Source organism: Ahaetulla prasina, chromosome 1 (assembly GCF_028640845.1).
Source record: "Ahaetulla prasina isolate Xishuangbanna chromosome 1, ASM2864084v1, whole genome shotgun sequence".
NCBI lineage: Eukaryota > Metazoa > Chordata > Lepidosauria > Squamata > Colubridae > Ahaetulla > Ahaetulla prasina.
In genome coordinates this window covers 22889554-22902310 of record NC_080539.1, presented here as the reverse complement: position 1 = coordinate 22902310, position 12757 = coordinate 22889554, and the positions used below count along the sequence as shown (strand labels likewise).

Below are 12757 nucleotides of genomic sequence, written 5' to 3'. Positions count from 1 at the left end.
AATATTTTATGTTTACTTTTTTCATTTTAATTTGCCCTTTCCTGAAAAGACCTTGAAGTAACATTCTTGATATCTCTCCTCCTTTGCATTTAATCATCACAGCCAACTTGTAAGGTAGATTTTGCTTGCCATCCAATGATTATCTAAAGCAGGGGTCTCCAACCTTGGCAATTTTAAGACTTGTGGACTTCAACTCCCAGAATACCTCAGCCAGCAAAGCTGGCTGAGGAATTCTGGGAGTTGAAGTCCACAAGTCTTAAAGTTGTCAAGGTTGGAGACCCCTGATCTAAAGCTTTGTGGATTTTAAGCCGTGTTTTTCTGGCAAGCCTAGAGATTTGAATTGCATTTTAACCCCAAACCCCAAACTCCTTCTGAGCTTTTAATCCTGCAAAACTAAAGTGTTACCCCCTGGGATGTAATAGACTTGGGATAACAGAAACTTTTCTTATTTTAATTTGTGAAACACCGAGGTCGTCATTCTAACCATTCTAACCTTTGGAACCATCACTCCATTCTATAATTGTCCAGAGCAGGATGCAAAAATGAATCTTTCCTGTTCAGCTGTTCTTGGATGGTTGTTTGCGACTGCCTCCACTCAGTAAACACACCCCGTCCCACCCCCAGACCATCTAAGGAGATGTAAAGTAAACTACTACACCCAGTAAGAGGAAAAAAACCCCTCTGCTGTTGCTTACAGGGTGAGACCACGGAGCCTGCTGAGAAGTTAAAGAAAATTAGCAGAACGTGAGAAAGACAAACTTTGGAAGAATCAATCAGCAGAAGACTCTGAACTGCTGCAGCCGTCAAAAGAAACCACATCAGCTATTCCTTATGGGCCATAAATTCACAGAGAAAATCTCCTCATTTCTATTTGAATATGACACCCCAAGGATGGTTTTGGTCCACAACAAGAAGGTGGGCATAACCTTCCGACTGATCCAGCTGGTGGTCCTTTCCTACATCATTGGGTAAGTGTTCAGGATCAGGCAAGGGAGCCATTCAGTTCTCTCGTTTGTTTCTACTGTGACTGGATGCCCAATCCGTGAATCCCATCTGTTTAATAATTGACTCAGCTTTCCATTCTTCTATCCTTGTGAGGTTGGTAAAATGAGGACCTAGATTACTGGGGGCAATACAGGGGTGAAATCCAGCACATTCTGACAGGTTCTGGAGAACCAGTAGTGGAAATTTTGAGCAATTTGGAGAACCAGTAGCGGATATTTTGAGTATTTCAGAGAACCAGCAAATACCACCTCTGGCTGGCACCAGAGATTTTGGGAATGAGAATGGGGGTGGGAATGGAGATTTTGCACTAGCCTTCCCCTGCCATGCCCACCAAGCCACGCCCAAAGAACCAGTAGTAAAAAAAATGGATTTCACCACTGGAGCAATAGGCTGATATTAACCACCCAGAGAGTGTTGTAAAGCAATTGCTATTCCTATTAATGCTCTTGATTAACTAGCAGACATTTAGTTGATCAATGTCATCCATTCGTGGGTTATGTAAGGAACTAATGAGCATTTTTAGTTTTTGATGGTTTTTGATGGTCTGAATTACCTGAAAATGTAATTGAGGGCAAAAGTCCTTATATAGGCTATGAAAACCCATTTAAAGGTATGGAATTGCACATGGCAACCATCTCCTGGTTTTCTCTGTATGTATCCCCCTCTTGGCCGATTCTTTGCTTTTCATCTGGAGCAGCTAGATTTAAAATGTGGCATTTCTACTCACATCTGGAACAAGAGTCAGCTCTTCCCAAGATGGAGTTGTTGTTTAGCAAGACTTCCAGCCATGCTAAGGTTTCTACTCCCTTTCATTTTCTCTTTCAAAACCTGGCCAGTTGTCACTCATCTTGGCAAGGTCAGGATTATGGGTCAGGAATTGCATTACAACCCTTTACTTAATTTATTTATTTTATTTATTTATTTTGTCACAACAATATATGTAGGTATCATACAAAAAAGATTATATAGTATATAAACACATATATGAGTAAATATAAGGAGGTATAAGCATATATATGTATAGGAAGAAGAAAAGAAAAACAATAGGACAGGAACGGTAGGCACGTTTGTGCGCTTATGCACGCCCCTTATGGTCCTCTTAGGAATGGGGTGAGGTCAATAGTAGAAAGTTTTTGGATAAAACTTTTAGGATTATGGGAAGAGACCACAGAGTCAGGTAAAGTATTCCAAGCACTGATGATTCTGTTACAGAAGTCATATTTGCAGAAAATATTAAAGCGGTTGACATTAAGTTTAAATCTATTAGTTGCTCTAGTATTATTGCAATTAAAGCTGAAGTAGTCTTTAGCAGGAAGGACATTACAATAGATGATTCTGTGAGTTAAACTTAGGTCTTGTCTACTCTTGATGTCTATGGAGATTCTCAGTCATTCCAGGTCAGGATTGTCCCAAAGGTGCTTTTTCAAAAGAACTGAAGAAGCTTCTTGGGTGACAAGCGAAACACCTTCAAGGAAAAACAAAGAAAGCCCAGTTGCCTCTTGAAAAAGCACCTTTACTTCACTTTTGATCCCGTTTTAAATACACTCTCATCTCTAGGGGCTGGCTGAAAGAGCTGCGTATCGAAGGATTCAATTCTCCGCTATGCATGAAAACCACTCTTTCTAAGGCCATCATAACTTCAAATGGTTGTAAAACCACTAGTTCTAATTCAAGGACTACCTGTGCTATCCTGGCCTTAGAGCAGGGGTGGGCTGCTGGGGGTTCGCAGGGGTTCAGGAGAACCTCTAGCTAAGATTCTGTGCAATTAGGAGAACCCCCAAATCCCACTCCTGGCTGGGCCTGCCTGCCCATCCTGCCCCTCCCCTCCCAGGAGTCCCTACAGGTAAGTGCAGGGTACGCGTGGAGGCTCGAGGAGGGCGAAAAACAGGCCTACTGAAAGTTCGGGAAGGCCGGAAATGGGCCCATTTCCAGCCTCCAGAGGGCCTCCGGAGCCTGGGGAGGTTGTTTTCACCCTCCTAGATGCTCAAGGAAAGCCTCCAGAGCCCAGGGAGGGCAAAAATGCCCCCTCCCCACCGCCATGGTGCAAGAGGCCAACTAAGCCACGCCCACCATGGCCACACCAACCCAGCAACCGGGCAGAGAACTCCTTGCTAAATTTTTTGAAGCCCACCCCACCTCAGAGACTCAGAAACTCAAAGCAGGAGCTGGCAAGCTTCCATTAGAGAGACCACCATCTTTTCTCCTTTTTTTTTTTTTTGAGGCGGGTGGGCAATCCTGTTAAGAATACTGAAGTCACTGAAGTAGATTGGCACAAATCTTATGTGCCAATTAGATTTTAGTAATAATTAGATGGGAGACTAGTTGGAGATTAGACTGGAAAAGTGAGAAAATATCCCAAAGAAGAAAAAAATTGACCAACTATGGGTACACTGTACACCCAGATAGTGTTTAACTTGATACAAAAAGGACTTTGTCTTTAAGCTGTAAGACACAGTTTGTTAGGATATTGTGCATATTGTTGCTTCAGGAATTGACATCCTATTGTTCTAAGCCAGTGTTCTAAGTCAGGAATTCTAGGAGTTGAAGTCCACACATCTTAAAGTTGCCAAGGTTGAGAAATACTGTTCTAAGTCATTTTTGTGGGAAGCTGAGGATCTTCAGGATGCTGGGCGGGAGTTTTTTCAAACACCACCAGGCCTGACTGAAGCAGAATTTCTGTTTCACCATTGAATAATCATTCCTTCCTCCCCCAATTAAAGAAAGAAAATCTAAAAATTGTTATAGCTACCATTTTTTTTTACTTTCTTGTATTCTGTTTTGCACACTGATTGCCTCCCAAAGCAATTTGTTTCAGCACTAAAAAGGCATCTGAATCTAATATCAAGTGAAACATCTGCCCATATACTTTAGCATTCCCTATGCTAATTGGAAAAGATCCAGGAGGAGCATCTGGGGTGGTCAAAAAAGTCAAGATGGCAGCTATATGATCCAAGTTCTATTGCTTGTTTATATGTGGTATCCTTATGACAAGTGGGGATTTGACTATATCATTGTGGGGAGATCTCTCTCGATCACTCTCTCTCTCTCTTTCCCTCCCTATCTATCTGTCTGTCTGTCTGTGTGTGTGTGTGTGTGTGTGTATGTATATGTAGATTTCTTGCTGTTTACTGCAACGAGGCAAAACTGCTGGGAAGCAGAGACAGATTTCTTTTTCTTGTTTTCCTCACCAAAAAAGGTAGGTGTGTCTTATAGTCCGGAGTGACTCCATGGGCAACTCCGGACTATAAGATGCACCTACCTTTTTTGGTGAGGAAAACAAGAAAAAGAAATCTGGCTCTGCCTCTCAGCAATTTTGCCTCGTTGCAGCAACTAGCAAATAACCTGCTTTACTTTCATTTTCGTGTTCAGCATAGCTTGATTAGCACAAGAAAAAAAAATCTCCCAGCAATTTACCTCCTTGCAGGAAGCAGCAGAGGCCTGCGCATCCATAGGTAATGGCAATCCCTGCAGCCTGAAACAGGTGAGAGTTGGGAGGCCGATCCAATGGACAATCAACTTGTGCTAATTAGGTTGTGCTGAAGCTGAAATGGGCTGTTTCTTTTTGCTGCTTGCTGCAAGGAGGTAAATTGCTGGGAGGCAGAGGCCAAAGGGCAGGGGGCAGTGGGTGGGGGGGGCTACATTTGGTGTATAAGACACACCTAAATTTTCACCCCTTTTAGGGGGGAAATGGTAAATACAGTATGTGTATGTCTGTGTGTATAAAAAGGTAAAGGTAAAGTTTCCCCTCGCACATATGTGCTAGTCGTTCCCGGCTCTGGGGGGCGGTGGTCATCTCCATTTCAAAGCAGAAGAGCCAGCGCTGTCCGAAGACATCTCCTTGGTCATGTGGCCAGCATGACTAAATGCCAAAGGTACAAGAAACGCTGTTACCTTCCCACAAAAGATGGTCCCTATTTTTCTACTTGCATTTTTTAGGTGCTTTTGAACTGCTAGGTTGGCAGAAGCTGGGACAAGTAATGGGAGCTCACCCCATTACGTGGCAGTAGGGATTTGAACTGCTGAACTGCCGACTTTTCAATCGACAAGCTCAGCATCTTAGCAACTGAGCCACTGTGTCCTTGTATCTATCTATCTATCTATCTATCTATCTATCTATCTATCTATCTATCTATCTATCTATCTATCTATCTATCTATCTATCGTATATATGTAGGAACTTTATTATAGCTCTCCCCCTATCTAATATAGTATATACACATGGTTGCATTAAAAAATCCTAACATTCACCACAAATGTATATTCTTATGTAACATAATCCAGCATTCTAACATTGTCTATTTCCCACTTCATTCAAAGAATGGATAAAACAGCTCTCTGGCTGCTATTTTGACATGCCTTCTTAATTAGGCAAGTAATCACCTTGTAGTAGGTCTATTTAACATTCTAATTTTATTTTTCCTTTGCATATCCAAGGATATGAAAAAATACAGTAGAAGTAAGTAGTGGTGTAAATATCCATAATGCTAATGGTTAAAAATGTGAAAAACAAGCCAGAAATAACTCACTATGGGGCACTGTGCCACATCAATCACTGTGTTGATGGTTAGGTCAAAAGTTAGTCTGGTGTTGATGCTCCCCTGGAACATCTATCCCCCTTTTGTCCTTCAAAATAGAAGGATAGCATATAGATCAGCGGTTCTCAACCTGTGGGTCGCAACTCCATTGGGGGTCGAATGACGATTTGCCAGGGGTCGCCTAAGACCATCGGAAATATGGGAAGTATACTTGCGAGTCAAAGAATTGCGTTCCAATGGTTGATTCCACAAGCCAGCTGCAGGCTCTTCAAATCGCTAGCCGAATTCAGCTACAGACGCGATGAATTAAAAAAGAGAGAAATCTTTGCTCTGATGTCTCCCTCTCAAGCCAGCTGCAATCACTCCCAACTGCTAGCCTAATCTGGCTTCAGGCGCGATAAACTTAATAGGGGAGGAGCCTCCGCTTTAATGCCTCTGTCCTCAAGGCAATCGCAAGCAGTTCAGATCGCTAGCCAATACGGCTTCAGGCGCGATAAATTCAAAAAAACAGCTTGCCACTTTTTTTCTCCTGCGGTTGGGGTCGCCACATCGTGGGGAATTGTATTAAAGGGGTTGCAGCACTATAAAGGTTGAGAACCACTGATATAGATCCTTGCTGATCATCGGGGCTGTTTGCAGAAGGAAGCAGCTGTTTTTCCTGTCTAAGCATCCAACACTTAGGGGTATTTCTCAGAGAAACCTGTTTGGGAGGGATGAGGGAGAGAGAGAAAGCTGAAAACTTTTCAAAACTCAGTATTTGAAGAGTGAAACTCTTAAGATTTCAGCTTCCTGTTTTTACTAGGTCATTTGACAAGATTTAATTCTATCAATGCAAGGTTAGGGAATTTGGGGTCTTTTGTTTACATTTGTTTACATTTATACCCCGCCCTTCTCCGAAGACTCAGGGCGGCTTACAGTGTATAAGGCAATAGTCTCATTCTATTTGTATATTTTTTTTTTTACAAAGTCAACTTATTGCCCCCCCAACAATCTGGGTCCTCATTTTACCTACCTTATAAAGGATGGAAGGCTGAGTGGTGCTCAGCTGCTGCTGGACTCCAACGGCTATTATCCCCAGCCAACATGGTCAAGAATGCCTGGAGATGCATCGAATGGGGATGGCAGCTGAGTGGTGGAATAGAGGCTTTGCCTAGAAGTGACTCTTAGCAAGAAGGAAGTCACACCTTTGTCTAAAAGTGATGGTTGTCCTTCAATCAACTTATCTCAGAAGCTAAGTTAGATCTGGGTGAAGAACTGGCTGAGAATTCCAGGATGGGATGGTGAACAGGAAAACATCCTTAAAGAAACAATCCTAAAGAAATTTTAAATTATATTTTTCCGTAACAGTGTGAATTAAAGAGATGCAATGCATCCAGTGGTGGGTTTCAGATTTTTTTACTACTGGTTCTGTGGGTGTGGCTTGGTGAGCATGGCTTGGTAGGCATGGCAGGGGAAGGTTACTGTAAAATCTCCATTCCCATCCCACTCCAGGGGAAGGATACTGCAAAATCCCCATTTCCTCCCAATCATCTGGGACTTGGGAGGCAAAGAATAGATGGAGCGGGTCCAATCAGAATTTTTACTACCGGTTCTCCAAACTACTTAAAATTTTTGCTACCGGTTCTCCAGAACTGGTCAGAACCTGCTGAAACCCACCTCTGAATGCATCTGATCCAAAGAAAAAGGCCAGATAAATTGTATTCTTCAGGTCTTGTCCTTACAGCCATATTAACGTGCTTTCCTTTCATCTTGGAATTGGGAGGAAAATGCTGTGATAGATATTGTGCTGATCCTACAACTCACCTTTACTGCACCTTTGCACTGAGGTCAGGGATATTTCATGGGAATTTTTTTTTTAAAAAAAGGTGAAGTATGGGCCATGGCTGCATGATTAAAACCTTGATTCTTCTTTTACATATGCTGAACAAGTATGGTTCACAGGCACCATTTTGATTTTTTCATATATCCCCGCTGATGCCCCTACCATTCAGTATCACACAATTTAAGGTGGGGTAGTTTCCAGAATGAAACTGGTGGATTCTCTGTTTTCCTAAAGTTTTTATTTTTATTTAAAAATTAAAACTTGTCTTTGTATCTTTTCATTTTTTCTATCCCAGAGGTTCATAGTGTTATTTGAGCAAGAGTAACATTTGACTTGGGTGATGTTACCTTTAGGTCAATTTTCAATAGTAGACTTGGATAAAGACAGAGGAAAGGAAAACATAATTTAATTTAATCCAGATTTGTTGTTTTTAGTTGCGAAGTTGTGTCCGACCCATCACGACCCCATGCACAACATTCCTCCAGGCCTTCCTGTCCTCTGCCATCTCCCGGAGTCCATTTAAGATCACACCTACTGCTTCAGTGACTCCATCCAGCCACCTCATTCTCTGTCATCCCCTTCTTCTTTTGCCCTCAATCTTTTCCAGCATTAAGCTCCTCTCCAGGGAGTCCTTCCTTCTCATTAGGTAGCCAAAATATTTCAGTTTCATCTTCAGGATCTGGCCTTCTAAAGAGCAGTCAGGGTTGATCTCCTCTAGGACTGACTTGTTTGTTCGCCTTGCAGTCCAAGGGACTCGCAGGAGTCTTCTCTAGCACCACAGTTCAAAGGCCTCAATTCTTTGGCACTCAGCCTTTCTTATGGTCCAAGAAACAGTCAAATATTTCATGGTTTCTTGTTAATTGTATTCAGCAGAAAGAGAAATCATGAAATATTTGTTCCACATCTGTTTAAAAATTTGGGAGAAGAGACTCTTAGGATTTGCAATCCAGATTTTGGGGATACTTTGTAATTTCAAGTTTTGCTCTCTCTTTCTACCTCTCTCTTGCAATTTGGGACTACAAATCACAGAGACATTCAAAGGATGTTTCATTGTTTAAAAGAGCTGTATGCATTTGTAGCCTGGACTGCCCAGAGGATGAGAACGGGGAAAGACAATGCCTTAACCAGACAGCTAGTTCCAAGTGCTGTCTTCACCACAATATGCTACATTTGGTTAGTTTTAATATTAGTGACTTAATCTGGTTTCCTGTTTGGTGTATTTAGAAATTCAGTAGCCAAATTAGGAATGTTGTACAAACCCAGTCTGTAATCCTATGGCAGGTCTATTTAGAAGTAAATCTGTCTTGAGTTCAGAAACTTACAGCCGAGCACCTGTGTACAGTGGTGGGATTCTACAGGTTCGGGCGAACCATTAGCATCGACTATCAGCTGTGAGCAAACAGGTTCACTCCGATTTTGAAGTTGGCCCACCCGCCTGCCCTCCCCTGCGTTATACTCACCTATATTTCCATTTTTGAAGCCCAGCTAATCACCACGGCAGAGTGGATTGCTGTGCCTCAGCTGTTTTCCTTGCCGGCAGTAATGTGGAAGGTGAGTTTTCTCCAAACTGCACACATGCATGCAGCGAACCGGTTGCTAGATTGGTAGGATCCCACCCCTGCCTGTATACAACATTGCAAGAATATAAACTGAAGTCGAAATTCTGTTATTCAGGGAGGTCCCTGGATAGGAGTCCCGCCCAAACTCAATTAATCATCCTTCCTTAACTTCCGCTCTCCCAATACTAGAATCCAAGGCCGTCTAATGAGATCAGCAAATTGTAAATGTAGGGCAGGCCAAGGAAAATACACAACGACCTTATGCAATTGGCTGTTAAGCTGAATTCCAATTGATATAGCCCCCAAAGGGCTAAATAAATTCATGAAGGAATAGGCAGAGGAAAACTCTTTTGGTCACCACAACCAAATGAATTCTCCATGTTTAGAGAGAGTTTACCTCCGTGATGGCGAACCTATGGCATGCGTGCCAGAGGTGGCACGCAGAGCCCTCTCTGTGGACATGCGTGCCATCGCCAACTGCTCTTTTGGTTTCCAGAGCACGCATGTGCACCGGCCAGCTGGTCTTCATGCATGCCGGAGCACCAGAAACCCAAAGTCCCGCTGGCCAGGGAGCGTGTGCGCCCTGGCCACCTGGTCTTTGAGCCTCCGGCACACATGTGCCAGAAACACAGGGTGCACCAGTTTTCAGTGCTCCGGCACGCATGCGCATATGCATGTGTGCATTCCGGTTTGGGCACTTGGTGCCTAAAACTTTCGCCATCATTGGTCTACCTGGTAAAAACTCTACTTATTGCTGGGGAGCAATAGGGGAGAAAGCCTGTTGCTTTAAGCCTTAACTGGTGAATTTCTTCCAAAGGACATGCCTGTGACCATTGCTGGAAAATAGAATATTGGATTCACCGAGCATTAGCTATCGGCTTGCCTTAGTTGAAAAATAAATCAGTTTGTATGTGGACCCATCACTAACCTGATCGTTTTGCTGGCTGAGAGGTTGACTGATTGGATAGTTGATTGAAGATTCTCAATCTTAGGGTTTGAATTCCAAAGCTGTTATATATGTTACTGTCAATGTGTGAAATTAGGCATTTTACAGAATGCCTAGGAAATCTATAGAATGCCAGAAACGGGACATCAAAGTATGAAATGCTTAATATTTCACATATTACACATATCTATGCAATGCCAAAAGGCAAATTAGCAAAGTATAAAACAGTCCCACCAAAATGCCATTTTAGCCTTTCTTGTTGCAACAAATAGGTAATATTGGTCTTTTTCTAGTTGTTGTTGTTGTTTTCCGCAAGAAAGTCCTGTACTTTTCTTCTTTCATTTTCATATACATCTTTTCAATAAAAGGTTAAGGTTAACCCCAACCCTAACCCTAACTCTTTTCATGACTCTTTCATAATTTGCCCAAGTAGTTATTGTCATTCTGCATAATACCTAGGTATTGTATATAGTGCCTATATAACAAATTAAAATAGCACAGACATTCATATGTTGCCTAAAAACGCCACACACTCTTTAAATTTCCTAAGCATTCAATACAATGCCAGCTTTTCGTACAGTTCTGGTAACAGATATAATATAATTCCGGCTGCTGTGCATAGCTCAAGTTTTGATTGATTTCTTATCTGTGGAAATCTTGGCCTTTATTCATTTTTGTTGGGTTTCAGCTGCCAGAATAAGTTAAATGTCTCATAATATGGGCATTTTCAGCAGACAGAAAACTTTCCAGACATTTCCTGCTTGTAGCTGATCTGGCCTTTACCCTATTCTTGAAAGCCTGGGAATAAGAATTTGGCATGCTGAGCGATAAGGATGGATTCATTTTAGTCCTGTATCTCAAGTAAGTTTTGACGTCTTAAAGATCTATGTTTCTTCTGGAAAATCTTGTAAAAGGCACATCGCCAGGCTGGGATGAAAAGGCATTTCAGTAAATGAGAAACACAGATGACAAAACTCCTAACTCCTGGTTGCATCCTTAGACACCAAGAAAAGAGCAAAGGGTTTCATACTATGAACACGGAATCTGTTATGTAATCTGTCCTTATCTGCAACATGAAAGTTCCATCTTTCTTCTAGGACAGGGGTGAGGAACTTCGGCTCTTTTACTATCTGTGAACTTCAACTCCCAGAATTCTAGGAATTAAAGTTCTTAGATTTTAAAAGGGCCATAATTCCCCAGTAGACTAGAGGTCCAAAGCAGCAGGGAGAAGATGTCTGACACAAGGTCATGGAAGCCCACAAGTTTCATGGCTGATTCTGGATTTGAAACTGGACTTCTGTGACCCTAATCTTGAAACCTGGAGAGGGCGAAAACAGCCTTTCCCACCTCCCAGAGGCCCTCCAGAGGCCAGAAACGGCCCATTTCTCGACTTCTGGTGGGACCGGAAGGCCCAAAAATAAGCTGGCCTGCGCACACATGTGCGCTAGAGCTGAGCTAGGGCAACGCTCACGTGCCCACAAATATGGCTCCACGTGCCATCTGTGGCACGCATGCCATAGGTTCACCATCATGGCCCTACAACTTCCAAAGGCAAGCTGTTCCATTGGTTGATTGTGCGCTTTACTTTTCTTCCTGTCACTGGCTGGAAATGGAAATTTGCTGAAATCTTGTCAATTTTGCTATCAGGGTTCCAACCAATGCGCTAAATAAATCATGAGCCTCGAGCCAGCTTCAAAAGAAATCCAGTCCTTTATTAGGAGCTTCATGTCAGCACGTTCCAAGTGAAGCCAACTCTGACCTCACTTAATTTATGTCCCGTTTCTAACCCTGTTCCCCCCCCCAACAAGTCACATTCTCCAACCAAGCAATTTCGCAGGTTGTAGAGATCACTCCCCTCCAGCCACTGTGGGTAACCATGGAGAGGGCCTTGACAGAGAGATGGCTGGAATGTGCTTTTTTTTTTGACTGAAGTCAAAAAGCAGTAAAGTAAAGCGCACAATTTCCTCGCTGAAGTAAAGCACACAATTTCCTTGCTGCAGCTGCAAAGCTCGTTTCCCCATCCCCCTTGCCTATGGCAACTTGAGAGCAGGCCAGGGATGCTTTGTGAGTTGACATCCAGCTTTTACATACCACCCTCCAATGGAAAAGTCTAAGAGTAGTGCCAGGAAGAAATGACCACAGTTGGTATTTGAGGCATGCAGAATGACTTTACAGTAAGTAAAGCCTCTTCCTTCCCCACCGCTAAAAAGTAATAAAAGCCCTAGAAAATTCAGCAATCATGTAACCCTTCATGGGCAGAAGTAATGGAAAACCTTTAATGCAGCCATTTAGGACAGAACCAGCAACCTATTTTTCTTCCTATTAAATCAACCATCGGTCCTTATTTTTTACAGATTAGGCACAGTGGTATTTTGAAATACTATTGGATGCTTGTTTAATAAAAGATCTTCTCAAAGAAAGGGCAGGATGGCACTTTGTGAAAAATGGACCAGGAATTACTCAGAAAGAGTCTAATGCAGATACCAGGTATCTGGTTTCTCCTGCAACCCAAGCCAACAAGACCACAAAGATCAGAGAAGAGAAGAGAAGAGAAGAGAAGAGAAGAGAAGAGAAGAGAAGAGAAGGAAGGTACCTTGGAAGTCTTCTAGTGCAACTCCCTGCTTAGGTAGAAACCCCTATACCATTTCAGACAAATGTTTATCCAACATCTTCTTAAAAACTTCCAGTGTTGGAGAATTCACAACTTCTGGAGGCAAGTTGTTCCACTGATTAATTGTTCTGTCAGGAAATTTCTCCTTAGTTCTAAGTTGCTTCTCTCCTTGATTTGTTTCCAACCATTGCTTCTTGTTCTGCCCTCAGGTGCTTTAGAGAATAGCTTGACTCTCTCTTCTTTGTGGCAGCCCCTGAGAATATTGGAACACTCCTATCA

The 12757-nt window shown here is 42.5% G+C and overlaps 1 protein-coding gene across 2 annotated transcripts in view; it reads left to right on the top strand.

The window, feature by feature from the left end:
- Nucleotides 1–685: 685 nt before the first annotated feature.
- The window catches only part of P2RX1 (purinergic receptor P2X 1), a 50436-nt gene continuing 38364 nt past the window's right edge, over nucleotides 686–12757 (top strand). For both annotated transcript variants that reach the window (XM_058164412.1, XM_058164413.1), the window contains exon 1: nucleotides 686–968. In XM_058164412.1, the coding sequence (XP_058020395.1) occupies nucleotides 832–968 (137 nt within the window). In that variant the 5' untranslated portion in view covers nucleotides 686–831. The remainder of the gene's footprint in view (nucleotides 969–12757) is intronic.